Source organism: Martes martes, assembly GCF_963455335.1.
Source record: "Martes martes genome assembly, chromosome: 8".
NCBI lineage: Eukaryota > Metazoa > Chordata > Mammalia > Carnivora > Mustelidae > Martes > Martes martes.
This window is the reverse complement of record NC_137895.1, coordinates 58,836,620-58,853,719: the sequence shown is the minus strand read 5'-3', so window position 1 is coordinate 58,853,719 and position 17,100 is coordinate 58,836,620. Positions and strand designations below refer to the sequence as shown.

Genomic DNA, 17,100 nt, shown 5'->3' with positions numbered 1-17,100 from the left:
TGCAAGTTACTCTCCCTTCTGCATAAAATTTCTTAATGCTTTCCTGTAACACTGAAGGCAAACTCCAAGCTCCTTACTTCAGCCTGTGAAGTAGGATCCCTGAGCACCTCTGGGACCTCACCTCCTTCCAATCTTCTAACTGAGGTACTGCCTCAAATAGACCTTTATGGATACTGAAACACTCTCAGATTCTTTTTTTTTAAGATTTTTATTTTATTTTATTTGAAAAAGAGACAGAGACGGGGGTATAAGCAGGGGAAGAGGCAGAGCGCGAGAAAGACCAGCAGATTCCCCACTGAGCAAGGAGCCTGATCCGGGGCTCAATCCCAGGACCCTGAGATCATGACCTGAGCTGAAGTCAGATGCTTAACAAACTGAACCACCCAGGTGCCGCTCAGCTTATTTCTACCCTATGACATATCTGGCATATGCTTTCTCCATGTCTTTTACCTGCTTCCAGTTATTTGAGCCACAGTTCAAATTTCGACTCTTTCTGCTGTCTTTATACTCTAATCCCATAATGGGTATCTGTCTTAGAAGTCCATTTTGCTTTCATCATTGAGCATGCCTTACATTTTCCCGCTAAAATGTGTCTCCCCAACCAGAAGGAAAATTCAGAAATTTGTGTGTCTTGTTCACTATTATTACTCTCAGGCTCCAAAAAACCTTTGGCATGTAGTAGGACCTTAGTATGTTGAATGAATGAATGATTGCATATTCACAATTGTTTGGAATCAATTATGTGCCCTCCCTATCCTAGCTAAAATTTTAGACCTCATTCATGCTCAATCATTTCTTGTTCTTAACCATTGTTTTTGTTGTTTCATATCACCCTGTCAGATATAACTTTACTTGTTTAAATAAAATTCATTTTTCAAAATGTGTATTTAGCTGAAGCCAGTGCTACTCAAAGCCTTATCCATGGAGCACTGCTGATCAATGAACTGTTTGCTATTGGTATGCAACAAAATAAATACAGACACTGAGAGAAAACATGTAGAAACATTTACTGAAAGTTAGATTCTATGTCTGTTGAATCTAATAATAAAAATATCAGGACTTGTATTATTTATGCCTTTGTTTTATTTTATTCTTTAGGTACTATGTTTTATGGTTATTTTAAAAATGTATTGACCATAATGATTCAGACTTTTTTTTTAATTTTTTTAACACAGCTAGTTTAAGAAGCAATAATCCAAACTATTCCTCTTTAGAAATAATATGATAAAGATATTTAAATATTTGTTAAGGTTGCAGGTATCAATTTACCATGCATTAAGAGCAGATGACAATTCATCTTGCAACAAATGGTGATTCACTCAAACAAAAACAGAATGATGGGTTCAAAACATGTATTCAATATAAGCACCTAAATTTTTTTTTTAAGATTTTATTTATTTATTTGACAGACAGAGATCACAAGTAGTCAGAGAAGCAGGCAGAGAGAGAGGAGGAAGCAGGCTCCCTGCCGAGCAGAAAGCCCGATTCGGGGCTCGATCCCAGGACCCTGGGATCATGACCTGAGCTGAAGGCTGAGGCTTTAACCCATTGAGCCACCCAGGAGCCCCTAAGCACCTGAATTTAAAGAAAGAGAGGGGAAATTGGGGAGAATATCTTAGGAAATAGTCTTTCATCCCATGAATAGTCATCATTTCATCATAAAGCCTATCCGAAAGCATAGAGTAAGTTGGATTAATGCCAGTTAATAACCCTTCCATCTACACAGCACTATTTTGCAAAAGTTGAGCAGAGAACAGACTGATGAGCAACAGAGACAAGTTCATAAAGAAATGTCAGGAAGTTAAGCCTCCTAGCCCAGACCTGTTCAAATTCAGTTTCCAGACTGTTCATCAAGGCATTCTCAGTTCTCATTTTACTAAAGTCTTAAGTAAACTAATTGAAATAGTTAGGAAAGTCTCATAATAGAGCAGTTCTTCCTGCAATAATAAAAAGATGTCCCTCTTCTTTCCTAAGAGACACAACCACTCACAGGGGCTTCTTTTCCCTTGGTATTCTTAGTCCCTGGGCTTTCCTCTGTGTTCTGGCAATAGTGACTAAGAGGCGATAGTGACCACAGGTATGAGCCCAGAGGAGATGCAATTATTTCAACATACTTCCACTTGACCTCAACATACTTCACAGAGGCCACCAAAGAGCCACTGCTATAATCATTCTTGGTCACTACCAATTTGGGCTGGATTTGATTCAGTGACTTAGAGGTGAAAGGTTCCATATTCAATTACCAGGCCCCCAGCTTCTTCAATTAATCAAAGGCTGACATAATAGGTCTATTACAACTCTTAAAAGAGATCAAATCGATATAATCACTCTATAACCATAAAAAGAAATATTAATAAATATTCTTTATTTAAATATAAAAACCCATACTTGACCACATTTATATGAATTTGTTAGAATGTATTTCACGTAGAATTTTATTATGGGAAATTTGAACATAAGCAAAATGACCATCAAACTATACTTCGAATTTCTATAGTGGCCTTCCTTGGAGAAACTCAAACATTTTTACATTTATTATACCGTTTATCCTGCAACCATGGCTTGGTGTCTATGTAATTTGCAGAAGGATTTCTTTGGTCAAAAGAGTACTATGAAAAATTGTAACAATTATGGTGGCACAGCTGAACTGCTAACTCAAAGCTGGGGGAAGGGTCCCTTATCTGTCATTGTATCAGGAAGTCCTAATGGAGTCAAAGAAAAGGTGGAATCTGAAAGATCATGAAAGAAGCAACAGTGAGGTTGCAAATCACAAGCAGTAAGTGACTGCTAACATCTGAGGCAATAAAATGCTTTGGATGCTGAAGTGACAGCCATATAAACCCAGAGGAAACTACTGGAAAAGTCAAAAGCCAGCTAATCCAATCTGAACTTTTAGTGACGCTATCAACATGTATAAAGTCATTTGAAGAGTTCAAAGTTTAACCTTACATCTGAAATTCAAGGATAACGTCAAAGCAGAGAATACATTTCGCTTCATCTCCATGTCAGAATAAGAAACCACCCTTCACCTGACAAGTGAGGATTATTGATATAACCATTTATATTAAGAACTAATACTAGTCCTTTGTGTTAAAACTGTAAAAGAAAGTTCTGGTTTATCTTACTCATTAATGAGTTAGACTTCTAAGAGATTGTGGAATTTCTTACTTTGGTGTTTAATTTTGTCACCTTTCTTCCTTTTTTAATATGTTCCCATTGATCTTACCTTTTTCATTTTTTACATTAGCTGTCAGGCACCACCTTGGGCTGGTCACCAGGATGCCAGAACCCTTGTTAGAAGCGTGTTCCTTTGAATTCAACCCCTTGGGTACTAAAACCTTCTCAGTCACTTTACTGCCCTTCATCCTTGCAATTGTCATCTTTCTGATGGACGTCTTGAAAAATTGAAGAACAATTCCTTTACTAATACATAATATCTCAAATTACTTGCAGGTTGCTCCCTCCTGACAACCTTTGGGGTGTTTATTAATGCACTGAAAATATGCTGTCTGCGCTATTGCCATCTTGCTGGAGATGTGACAAGCTGGTTAGACCATGCCAAGAAAAAAAATGGTGGTTGCTACAGTGAGCTCCACGTGGAAGATACAAAATTTTTCTTCACCCTTCTCCCTCTCTTCATTTTTCAGCTCCTTTACAGAATATGCATTATGCAGGTAAGGAGGGTAATGAGTACTATCCCACAATAGTAAAGTGATTGTATGTAACATTACAAGTTAAATATTCATTTCACCCCATCAAACTCTTCCCATACACTTTGTCAGGGAGTTATCCTATAAATGCTTCTCAACATTACAGGCTCTAATTTCAAGAGACAAGAGGGGTCAGGCAGAGAGAGGCATACCTGAGGAGAACCTAGTATGTTGTTTCTCTTGTAAAACTGGAAATGTCTTTCAGAAGATGCAGACGATATTTCAGAGTGCATAGTCACAAAGCATTAGAGCAGTGCACGAAAATATGTAATCTGTGGTCAATTACCCAACCTTTTCTTCCTCCTTCATTAAACCTTTAAAATCTAGTACTAACACGTAGCTAACTTGACTGATTTAAGTACCACCTCCCCTGTACTCAAGTGTATGTTCTAATGAGCAAGAGATTATTTCCCCACCCACCCTTAGTTCCTTGGTGAATCCGTCCCTGTGCTGTGGAGAAATTAGAGGGAAAACAGCAAGTCCAAAGTACCTTTTAAAATATATGTGATTAAAGAACAATTTTAATATGATAATGGTCAAAGACAAACTTACAAAGAAATACAAGTGACTATAAAGACTTTGAAGAAATTCAGGACTATATTTGCTGCTAACTTGGAAATTAGATGGCTAATGAGTGAGTTAGATTTGTAAATCTCAGAGCAGTAGAGCTGATAAAGAAATTTAGAGATTAATTTACTCAACTACTTCATTTGTTGAAGAGGAAACTGAGTCTCCGAAAAATTAAGTGATTCTGGAAAGACAGCTAAGTCACACCGTTAATAATAGCAAGAGGGAAGGCAAATCTACCTGCTGACTCTTAGGACAATGCTTGCTCTAATTGACGAGGGGTCAGCAAATTACCACCTGCAGGTCAAATCCAGCTTGCTGGTTTTTTGTTCTGCTTTGTTTTGTTTGCATTTCCTGCCAGACAAAAAAGTTTTAAAATTTTTATATACTTGAAAAAAATCAAAAGAAAAAATATTTTATGTCATACGAAAATCATATCAAATTCAAAATTCAGGACCAATAAATAAAGTTTTATTGGAACATAGCCATTCTTGTTTATTTGTCATACTATGTTTCCTGGTGCATGAAAACAGCAGGTTTGAGTGTTTGCAATAGAATCAGTATGTGGAAATATTTTCTATCTGGCCCTTTGCAAAAGTTTGCCAAGAACCCTTGCTGTAAACGTCGCACGAAAGCAAGGTTAATCTAGCAGATTCAACTTCTTTCCTGACTGCACTATAGCAGCCAGCACAAAAACACAAAAATATTACCTGTGTATATAATCTTTAATATCATAAAGAACATCTTAAAAGGGCAAAATTAATAGTAAGTATAAAATTACTAAGTAGTCCATAGCTAGCCTCGAACCTTCTGCGAAAATAGCACAAATTCCTGACTCTTTATTTTCGTAATGCAGTGACACTTACTATTTCTTTTGACTAAATTTCTCTTCTGAAAACTGTCATAAATTTTTTAATTTGACATAAATTACCATAAATTTCAATAAACTGAATTTTAACTATCTCACCAACCCTAGATGCCCAGGTATTGCAAAGAACAAAAACTGTTATTCATTGATCACCTATATGGTCATAACTCCTAAAAGATGACTTCACAGTATCTAATTTAATCCCCACAGCAAACTTACAGTGGTTGTTATTCTGATCCTAAATCTGTGGCTCAGAGACATGCAGTAACCTGTAATTTGCTTGCAGTCACCCCACTAATACATGGCATCCCAATTCAGTGCTGGTATGAACACCCAGAGTTTACTACCCACAATGTCTCTCTTGCAACTGGGTTAAAAATCCCTGATACAGACCTATAGGCTCCAAAATTATACACAGTAATGTTATGCCAGAAAATTCCCCACGCCCCCCCCCAAAAAAGTTTAGAATGTACTTCTCAAGAGAGGCAGAGGAAACTTCCAATGGGATAGCCTGAAAGTAGATTTTTACCTTCAGATGAAATACTCACCAGCATAAAGGCGATCAAAGTACCAAGAATAAAACATCCTTGAATTCCGTATTTTAAATTTAGTAGCCTTTATTGACCTTCAGTTCCAAGACATACATTTAAAATATGTTGATATTAAGGCTGATGATGTTGCCATTTGACATTACTGGCCACTCAAAGGTGAAAATGAATCTCTATTGACAGCAATTATTTCTGAATACTCAGAGGCTTGTATGAAATAAAAGTATTTAAAATTTTAAAAGGGGATGATTTCAGAACTTGAGGCAGAAGCAGAAATGATTTCAAGCTTTCAAGACACTGGAGCCTTTTCTTAGATTAGGCAATATATTAATATTGCTTCACTAAAGATTAATAGTACATTCGCCACATTATTAAGTTAACAGGTTTCTGTGTCTGTGATTCATGCCGATAATAACTTTATTCCTATTAACAATAATTCTCATTTGAAATCAGTAACAGAAACTTCCAAGTTATGCTGGGAGCCTTTCAGTCTTCAAGCAGATCTGCTGCCAGCACTCTTTTTTAAAAGCATCACTCATTTTCCTCTGATTGGGGGATATGTGCTTAATAATTTTATTGAAGTGAGGCAGAACTAGCTAATGTTCCCTTCAGTCTTGCCATCTGCCCCCAGCAAAGCAATCCTTGTTTATAATCCTAAAGGTCACATTGAAGACTGGAAGATGAATTATCACTAGGACACATTTTAGACAGATAGAAAGAATGTCTGTGAAAATGTGGTCTATCCCTGGGTTTAGGTAGTTAACATAGCAAGAGGCTCATTTTACAAGCGATGGGTTCATTAACTGCTGTGCTTATGACTCGGACTCTTCTTATACCCTCTCCAATTGTACGACTGATAGCAGAGGAATCAGTGAAAAGACTCAAATAGGAAGTGATCATCTGGATTTTTGAGGTGGGCAGCTCTCCCAGTATGGCAATAAGGCACAAATCCTATCGTAGTTCATGCATAGCAAGAAAAAAATGGTTTGGTGAATCCATCCCTTACGGACAAAACTCAGGTTGACTTAGCAGTTTTGTGCTCCACTGGGAATTAGAGAAGTACTACGCTCTGTGACTGATAATCACGAGTGACTGAAAACACGTTCACAAATAGAAAAGCAAGTAGGTGCCCTCTTTCTTGTGACCCTGTGCTTTTTAACAGGAGGTTTGGAATACTTGAAGAGTCTCCAAGTTCAGGTTACGCTTTTAGTTAGGATTAGGGTTATTTTAAAAATGAAGAAATTCTGACACTACACTGAGGATTTGGGATGTGGTAGAGGTCTTCTTTGTTTGGGCTTTTTGGTTTTGGGGGGATTATGTTTGTTTTTCATTTCTTATCTGTTAGTTTATTTTGTAAACCTTTTGCATACAGCTTCCTTTGTGGTCCACTAATGTCACACACTGAGTTTAAAATGAGAGTGTAAACACAAGTATATTTTGTTTCTCTTTTTTCGTGTTACTTGGCTCATTTTAGAAGTGAAGCCCATCCAAGGAGCCAACAAACAACAGCCTCTGACAAGTATCGTGTTTCTACCCTGGGCCCCTCTTCTTAGTAAAAATCCTTCCTATCTATTTTGCCACCCCACTAGATGCCATACGAAGGATTTTTTTCTTGCCCCCAATTTTTTTTCATCAGGGTAAAAATAAACATCCTTAATACCTTCTACTGGTTTTTAATTTATTGTTTCAGGAAAAAGTCTGTTTGCTTATACACAAAGCTATATTTTTTCAGTAAGTTATTTGACTTCTTAGGTGTCAACCTAAGCACAAAATTAGGGTCACCTTTACTTTCCATAGGAAGATTAAGAAGTTAGGATGACAAAAGATTCCTCCATAAAGAATCAGTAGTATTGTCAATAGACTCAACAGAGACAATACTGCCCTGTGTCAGCTCATAATTGGGACGTGGAGGATCAGAGGAACATTCTGCTCATCTGTCACAGACAGAGCACTTGCAAAGGGCAAGGCATCTCCTGCAAGATGCTTTCTCCAGAGTTAAACCACTCTCTTAATGCCTGGCTGCTTTCCCTCCTCAACTACAGATTCCTTCAGGCTATTATGTGCAGACCATGAATTCCAACAGGAATTTGGATGGATTTATTCTGCCAGTCGCAGTAATGAATGTCGTCAGCACCCTACCATTATTAATTCTGGCGCCTTGTATGGAGTATTTGAGCACCTTCCTCTTTCCCTCCAAGAGAGATGGATCATTTCTGGGGCCATGCATTAGTAAGTACAACTTAGCATCTCAAGTGAACTGTTTGCAACTTTTTGCAATAAAGAAACACTCTGCTAAGATCTAAGCTAGCTATACGTTCTGGAGTAGAGACCCATTTTGACAAGCTGGGAAGAAAATGAATTTGAGAGGAAGAACATCCAGCTCCTCAAGTCTTGACGCAGACATGAGTGGCCCATTTTCTTCCCATCCTTTGATGCTTCCTCAGAGGATGCAGCTGATATAAAGACCCAGTGAAATTTCCAGTGCTACCAAATGGCCTATCTTTCCTCAAGGGAAGCGGTCCTTACTCCCAAGTCAATGCTGAATATGTTCTTGAAAATTAACACAGGTTGGGGCACCTGGGTGGCTCGGTTGGTTAAGCATCTCCCTCCGTCTCAGGTCATGATCCCAGGGTCCTGGGATTGAGCCCCGTGTCAGGCTCCCTGCCCAACCAGGAGTCTGCCGCTCCCTCTGCCCCTCTACCACCACTGTGCTCGTGCTCTCTCTCTGTCTGAAATAAATTAAATCTTTAAAAAAAAATTAACACAGGTTAATGAACCCCCAAAATAATGCCTGACTATACTTGCGAGGTATTAACTTCTGAACCAGTAGCAAATTTACTAAAAATTAGTACTGTGATTCAGTTTCTACATTATACTTATTCATACAGTAAGGTCCATAGCAATAATTTTCAAGCATTTTTTTCCAGTTTTATTGATCTTCCAGCTTAATTAATGCTTAACATTGTGGAAATCTGAGGTGTACGATGTGACAATTTGATACAAGTGTACATTGCAAAGTGTCACCACATTAAGGTTGGTTAGCACATCCTCAACCTCATGTAATTGGGGCTTTCTTGTTATGGTGAGAACACTAAAACTCTACTTTCATTGTTGAGAGGGGGAAAAATTAGGTCACCTTACTCAGAACACAAGAAATAGACCATAAAAAAAAATTCTCCAGTTGCAATGACAGAGAAGGAGTTGAAGCCCATTCTGACTACACTCGGCCTCAGCCTGGCAGAGATCCCTCAGACACCGCCATGGACCAGGGGACAAGTACTGGTACTGCCAAACCAGGCTCAACCCAATAATCAGAGATCTGGGCCTCAGCCTCTGCTCTGCTGCTGAGCTGCTGCTGTGTGACCTTGAAGAGCCACCTAACCTTCCTCATCTTCTCGTTCACTTATTTCGTTCACTGAGGGGCATGACCTCAATCAATTTGGGGTCCCTCTGTTCTGGAAGACTTTCGAAAGCATGCTGGATGACGTCAGTGCCCGGAACATGGTCCAGACACATGGTGAAAGCTCTATTATATTAACTAGTATTGAGCCATCATGTGTAGGATACAGGTCTAATTGGTAAGCATAAACAGAAAACAAAGGGAATTTGAAACACTTGAGAAATATCGTATAATGATAAACTAATGTCTTACGGTCTGCGTGAGAAATAACTCCATTGAAATAAGGTCAGGCATCTAGAAGATTCTCTCCTCTTGGTTAACCTGTTCTTATTCTTAATTCCTCCTTTTCAGAGATGAGTAGAGACCATACTGCCTTTTAGTAACCTGTTATTGTAGTTTTTTGGTTGTTTCTCTGTAGAAGTTATTTTTAGGGAGCATGCTTCTCGTTATTTACCAAAGCCATCAACCAGATCACCTCTGATCACCTCACAGGGTAGATCTGTTTTTGGAAAGAACTCAAAGTGACTAAACTTACCTCAGTGCATGTTGTTATCTCCAGTGATAGATGCCTTTAGCAAATAACCTTTTTTGATTGAGTTCTTAAGCCGCTAACCCCAACATTATTTATCATAATTGGTTTAGGTAAACTGTAAATCTTACTAGGTTTTGATAATCCTTAAGTCTTAAAAAGTGCTTTTTGGTCTGCCAATGTAGAAATTCTAAAACCAGCATTTAGTGAATGCCCAACACTTGGTATAAACAAAAAGCAAGGCATAGTACATGCCCTCAGCAAGCGTACTATTTTTTTTAAGATTTTATTTATTTGTTTATTTGAGAGAGAGAGAGGGAGGGAAATCGAGCATACATGTGGGGAGGGGCAGAGGGAGAAGGAGAGAATCTCATCCAGGCTCTGTGCTGAGTGTGAGCCTAATGCAGGGCTCAGTCTCACGACCCTGAGACCATAACCTGAGCTGAAACCCGGAATTGAAACTTAACTAACTGAGCCACCCAGGTGCCCCCAGCAAGTACACTATTAACACATAATGAATGCAGGACAAAATGGGGGTAATTGATAGTGCAAAATGCCAAAAACTTCAGCAGTCTTGTATGGTATAATGGAAATCCAATGTGGGTTCCCAAATTATGCTTAATTGCTAACTTTTTTAAAAAATTGTTTCATTTTAGGAAAATATGCTATAGAGAGTGACTGAAAGTACTACATTAGAAGTCTTTCCTGAGAATAAGGTATCTTAAACTCATTTTAAATATGGGCAACTCTCTCTTGGACAATTCTCCACTCTTACATATTTAAAATCCTTTCTATTCTTTAAAAGAGATATGTTTTTTATGGATGGAAGAAAGTTAGGCAGAGTTACCTAACATATCTCATATATATGAACTAAATATTCCCCCTCAAGATTGGTAGCAGACTTGTTGGACAGGAAAAAGGAAAAACTAGACTCATTAAAAAAAAAAAAAAACTGAGCTATGTTCCTCTGAGTACAGAATACTGAATTCAGTTGTGTCTAAGCCAGACTCCATTCATTTGTTCATTTACATACTTGTTCATTTATTTGCATAATATTTTGCTATGGGAGTATAAAAAAAAGTGTGATGATATGCATCTTTTAAAACTAGATGTTTGCTTCACTTCTTCATATTCCACTTATGATTATGGAAGATTAACAAGTTTTATCAGGACATACAAGCACAAACTTCAGGTAATTTTTTGGTAGTAATTTATATAACTGAATTAGTCCAATATTAAAATATCCTTTCACTTCGAACCCAAGTGCCTTGAAAATGTGAGAGAAGTATATAAGTACATAAATTCACAAATTGTGAACAAATATTTATGAGTTCCTAATTTGAACCTACGTGCCTTCTTATACATATCCCATTTAGCCTCATCATAAACTGTCATTTAATAGGTCAAGGGTCTAAAAGAGAGTATGTGTCATTTGAATCAGGTGTTCTCATTCTCAGGCCATTGCAGCAGTATTATTATTATTATTATTATTCCACTTACCAGCTATAAGTGTTAGATGATAGCAGGTAAATAAAATATTGTTAATTTGGAATCCCTACTGTTATTTCTTTTATTATTTAAGATTGTATTTATTTACTTGGGAGAGAATGAGAGAGAAAGCACAGAGGGAGAGAGAGAAGCACACTCCCCCCTGAGCAGAGAGTCCATTGCAGGGTTCGATGCAGGGCTGGATTCCAGTACCCAAAGTTCATGACCTGAGCCAAAGGTAGATGCTTAAATGACTGAGCCACCAAGGTGCCCCCTTCCGAATATTCCTCCCTCTTCCTTCCCCTTCCTTCCCCTTCCTTCCTTCTTTCCTTTCTTCCTTCCTTTTGAAAGATTTATTTATTTATTTGAGAGAGAGAAAGAGTGAGAGAGAGAATAAGAGCCAGGTGAGGGACAGAGGAAGAAGCAGACTCTCCGTTAAGCAGGGAGCCCAATGTGGGACTAGATCCTGGAACTCCAGGATCATGACCTGAGCCCAAAGACAGATGCTTAACTGACAGAGCCACCCAGGAGCCCCCTTACTACCATTTCTAATTAAGGCTCTGCAATTAATGAAAAAAAATCCTTTCGTCACTACAACAGGCAGTTACTGCTTAGATTTCCCCCCCCCCCCAACTCTCTTCCACATTCGTCATCCCCCTTCCAGGGGCTGTCATGTTTCAGGAGGCAGATGGTGCAGATGGTGCAGATACCTAGTATTTGACATGGATAATCACAGCCCAGGCCAAGAGTGAGGGATGGGGAAATCTCACTGAATTGGTCAAACCAGAAATTTAATAAAGGAAAAAAGAAACTTACTTTTTCTGTCTAGCTCATAAACAATGCAACGAGAGAAGAGTTTCTGACTCAAGATATGACAGTCTTGACTTTATCACCTAAAGAAATCAAAAAGCATATCACAGTACCAACTATAAAGAATCTCCAAACCTTCCAGAACTGTGAAAGGCAAAGGCTTGATAGGCTCAGAATTGTGTATCAAGACTGTATTTTCCTAACATTACATGTGAGCAGATTTATCTGTTTAAAAGTCAACCTTAATTCACCTAAAATCTAAAATCAGTGATATTGTGATTTATCCTCTGTTGTAATTGGACATACTTTGTATTAGCCTTTTCCAGTTCAAAAATGTTTATAGTAGGAGTATTTCTTTTCCTCAGTGTTAATTAAAATCCTGTAGTATGTGGTATTTAGTAGTTAATGCTGACATACACAAGTATTAATCTGACTAAAATTAGCCTAATTAAGATTGTTATTAAGTCTTACATAAAGCAGAAGTGTATAACACAGTAGGTAGCAATTATCTTGGCTTTTAAATAACATTTAAATTGAAATGCGGATGAAGTATATTTAAATATCTCCCAGACCTTCCTCCTTAAAATAAAAACTTGAAAATTCAAATTTTAACCCCAAGTCCTTTACGATAAAGTGACAACCAAGTGTTGGTCACTTTTTACATTACCAGTAACTGTACTTGTTCTAATAATTGACAGTAATAAAAGATTCCTTTCTGAGGGCGCCCGGGGGGTTCAGTCAGTTAAGCAGCCAATTCTTGGTTTGGCTCAGATCATGATCTCATGGGACATGAGAATGAGCCCTGCTTGGGTCTCCACACTCAGTGTGAAGTTTGCTTAAAGATTCTCTCCCTCTGCCCCTACCTCCACTTGTGTGTTCACTTTCTCTCTTTAATAAATAAATAACTCTTTAAAAAAAAAAAAGTTCCTTTCTTGATTCGAGCCAAAGTGTTGGATAAATTAAAAATTGAGTCAGGGGTCCAATCACCTTCATTGAAAATAGGGTTATTTTAGGGTGCCCCAGTGGCTCAGTCAGTTAAGCGTCTGCCTTTGGCTCAGGTCAGGCTCTCAGGGTCCTGGGATGGAGCCCCGCATCAGGCTCCTTGCTCAGCGGGGTCTGTTTCTGCCTCTCCCTTTGCTCCTCTCCCTCACCCTGCTTGTGCTGTCTCTCTCTGTCAAATAAATAAATTAAAATTTGAAAAAAGAAAGAAAATAGTATTATGTTAACAAAACCAGTTTTTTTGTTATTACAGTTTTAGAACTGATACATTTTTTCCAAAAAAATCACAGTGCACACCCACTGAAAATACCTGATTGAAGGAACTGTAAATACCAAAAGAAGAAATGTGTAAATATTTAGCCTGAATCATTCATTCATTCAATTGTTCCTTTGTTTCGTAAAAGCCCGTAAGTGTTCTCAAGTTCTTATTTTTAAAGTGGACATCAACAACGGATTAAATTTGAGGTAAAGTAGACCAGCTAGTACACCAACTGAAGCAATCATTGTATCTGCAAGATACACTTGTTTATTTGATCTCTATGTAAATGAGTTACCTTCTCTATAATTAGAAATTAAAACACCAACCGAAGCTGACTCTCCGGAAACGAGTTCCGGTGGTCTACAGAGAAACAAAAGACTGGATAGGAATAGCTCAGTTCAAATACAGGAACACACCACTAATAGGAACAATAAAAGTAAAAAGCATGCCATTCTAGTAGCGGGTAAGTAATATCTTCTGCAAAGGCAGCAGATACATCTGACAATAAAATCATAGCTGTCTCTGTGAGAGTGGTTTATGGACACCCATGTATTCTCACACGAGCAAATTTCCTATTCTGGGAATTGGCCAAAATCGTGGATCATGGCTCAGGAGAATTTCTTTCGCACAGTTGTGTTACATATCAGAGACTCATACATCAGACTACCTGTAAAAAGACCCATAGTTTTCTCAGTCAGTAAATTTAAGCAATATGTTAAGCATCTTAACATACCTATTTTTTAGGATTAGATTTTGCTTCAGTATGAAGTGGCAATGTTTGAATAAATTCTGACTTTCCTTTATTTCATTGTGTCTAATTGGGAAAATTATTACATGGCAGGGTAATAGAATGAACTATAAGAGCTTGAAGACTCTTATGTTCTTGGCTACAACCATACAGCCAATATTAAAACATACATTATTTATCCAAATATAATATCTCCTTTGGAACCATGTGCTTTATCTTGTAAATACAGATCTGCTAGGAGTTTAAAATGTATACATTCTGATAAACTGCTCTGCTTTGGACGAGTTATGATCTCATAGAGTTAAGAATAAAAGCAGAATGGATTAAATTTAGGTTGGAATCAAACTTTGTTTTGAATTTTAAGAAAGTCATTTTTCACTTGCATCAGAGTGCAGTAGCAAATAAAAAGCAAATGCAGTTATCTAGATCCTTCAGGTAAAAATATGCTTTGCCCTAAAATATCTGGGTAAATGAGTTAAATATTTGTGCTTCACTTGAAATTGTCTGGAGAACCGTCTTTCATTGGATTTTGCTAGATTAGGTCTCATAGTGCTTTATGCTGGAGTAGTACTTCTCAAGTTTAATGTGTACCAGGAATCTCTGAGGCTCCTTGTTTCAATGCAGATCTGAATTCAGTCCTCTGGTGGCACGGGAGACTCTGCAGGTCTAGCAAGCTCCCAGGTGATACCTGGTCAGGGACTAACTACGCTTTGAGTATTGAGGACAGAGAAAGAGGCCATGAGACTGCTGTGTCATGTTTCATGCCTGTGAATAGGCAGCAGGAGCCCAGGACAAACTGCCACTATTTCTTATCCAGTCAGAGCTACAATTCAGGAGTAGGCACTAAAAGCTGATGGCTAAGCCAGGGCCAAATCCGGCCCACCATTTGTTTTCACACTGCCTCGGCAAACTAAGAATTATTTTCACAGATGAACATTTGCTCTTGAGCCGAGGATAAGAAGCAGTAACTTTAAACACCAGTTAAGGGAAATTCCAACACTTCCTCCCCAAAATTATTATTTTGAATTTCATCCATAAAAAATTTGTAGAAGCATATTCTATCTCTTGTTGCATAAATTACCTTCATATCTTCAAAATTTTGCCGTTTTGTCCCACAAACTCAAAAATGTTCATTATTGGGCTTTTACAGAAAAAAATTGCAGATATCTTGTCTAAGCTACTGCCTCTAATGCTATAAACTTTTCAGAATAAAATACAACCTTGTTTACATAGTACAAGGTGATAACCAAAAAAAGGGGGAGAAGGGGTGGACATGATGTTTTTTTATCTAAATTAGCCTTAATTAGGATAAAGGGCATCGTAGGAGACCCTCACAGAATTCGAATTCTAAAACAAGAAAGTTTGAAAATTTATTCTTACCTACCTCAACACTTTTGTTAGAGTTCATATGATTATCATGGAGAATATAGTTTGTCCGATTTGTACAGCTTAATTTTTACATAATGCCTAAACATACCTGCATCAGTTTGCTCAGCCTGCCGTAACAGAATACCACAGACTAGGTGGCTCAAACAACAGAAATTGTTTTCTCACAGTTTTGGGTGGTATAAGCCCAAGGTCAAGATGTAGGAAGACTAGGTTTTTCCTAAGGCTTTTCTTCTTGGCTTGCAGACGGCCATCTTCTCGCTAGGTCCCCTCATGGCTTTTCCTCCGTGCGTGCACAGACCTGGTGTCTTTTCCTCTTCCTTTAAGAACACTAGCCCTTTTAGATTAGGGCCTCACCCTTCTGCCCTCTTTTAACCTTAATTACCTCTCTAAAACCTCTCTCTTCAAATAGTCACATTGGGAATTAAGACTTCAACATATATATATTTTTTTAAGATTTTATTTATTTATTTGACAGAGAGAGATCACAAGTAGGCAGAGAGGCAGGCAGAGAGAGAGGGAGGAGGAAGCAGGCTCTCCGCTGAGCAGAAAGCCCGATGCGGGACTCCATTCCAGGACCCTGAGATCATGACCTGAGCCAAAGGCAGAGGCTTAACCCACTGAGCCACCCAGGTGCCCCTCAACATATTATTTTAAAGGAGCATAACTTGCTCAATAGCAACAGTATATGTATGTAGAAGTTCATCTCTGAAATTGGGTTACATATTATAATGGATTGGCAACTCTTTTTTACTTTCTCAGTGATACACAAAAACATGTTTCTTCTTACAGTTGAATTCATCTTAGATTCAGGAAACATGTTACGTTAGCAAACAAATAATGCTGAAAGCCTTTCAATAGTAAGTAATGGTCTCCAGCTCTGGCTTTCTCTGACATCCTCCCAGAGGCAAATCATTTTCAAATTTTAGGTTTTGTTTATCTAATTCTACTAAATAATATGATTATAGAAATATTATTTAAATTGGCAGTCAATTTCTCTTTCTCTCTCTCTCTCTCTCTCTCTCACACACGCACACATACACTCTCATGGCAAAACCAAAGAATTTGATTCAATTTTCTCATATAAAAATTTATTTTCTGTACTTAAAAAGTATGTGATTTTTCTCAATTATTTAAAAATTGTTTGTTTTTTTCGGATGGGTGGCTGGGTGGCTCAGTGGGTTAAAGCCTCTGCCTTCGGCTCAGGTCATGATCTCAGGGTCCTGGGATCGAGTCCCGCATCGGGCTCTCTGCTCAGCAGGGAGCCTGCTTCCCTCTCTCCCTCTCTCTCTGCCTGCCTCTCTGTCTACTGTGATCTCTCTCTGTCAAATAAATAAATAAAATCTTTTAAAAAAATTAAAAAAATAAAAATTGTTTGTTTTTTAAGTTTCAAACTGCTCTACCAGTTTCATCATAATATCACTAGCTTTGTCTCAGTGCTAAAATACGTAAGGTCATATACTAGGGGCTCCTCTGCTTCGGGAGATTTTAAAGACTTTTTGGGTCTTGACCATGGCCCTCTAGACTAGCTGAGTGGTGCTCTTTTGTGTTAGCTCTTTAACGACCTCTTCCTCTTCCTTAACTTACTTCCTCTTTCATTATCATTTATTTTTTAGCAACTTCCTAAGAAAGGGCATATGAAAAGTATAATTTTCCAAGAATTTATATGATTGAAAATCTTTTTACCCTTATACTTGATTAATTGATTGTACATTGAATTCTGGGTTGACAATAATTTTTCTTCATAATTTTGAAGCTATTACTCTGATTGTGATCCACAGACTTGAA

The 17,100-nt window shown here is 37.9% G+C and overlaps 1 protein-coding gene across 1 annotated transcript in view; it reads left to right on the top strand.

The window, feature by feature from the left end:
• The window catches only part of SLC15A5 (solute carrier family 15 member 5), a gene marked incomplete at both ends in the record, with an annotated part of 80,727 nt that overhangs the window by 23,875 nt on the left and 39,752 nt on the right, over positions 1–17,100 (top strand). Inside the window, 2 exons of the mRNA XM_080811030.1 lie at positions 3,454–3,674; positions 7,736–7,922. Of these exons, the coding sequence (XP_080667156.1) occupies positions 3,454–3,674; positions 7,736–7,922 (408 nt within the window). The remainder of the gene's footprint in view (positions 1–3,453; positions 3,675–7,735; positions 7,923–17,100) is intronic.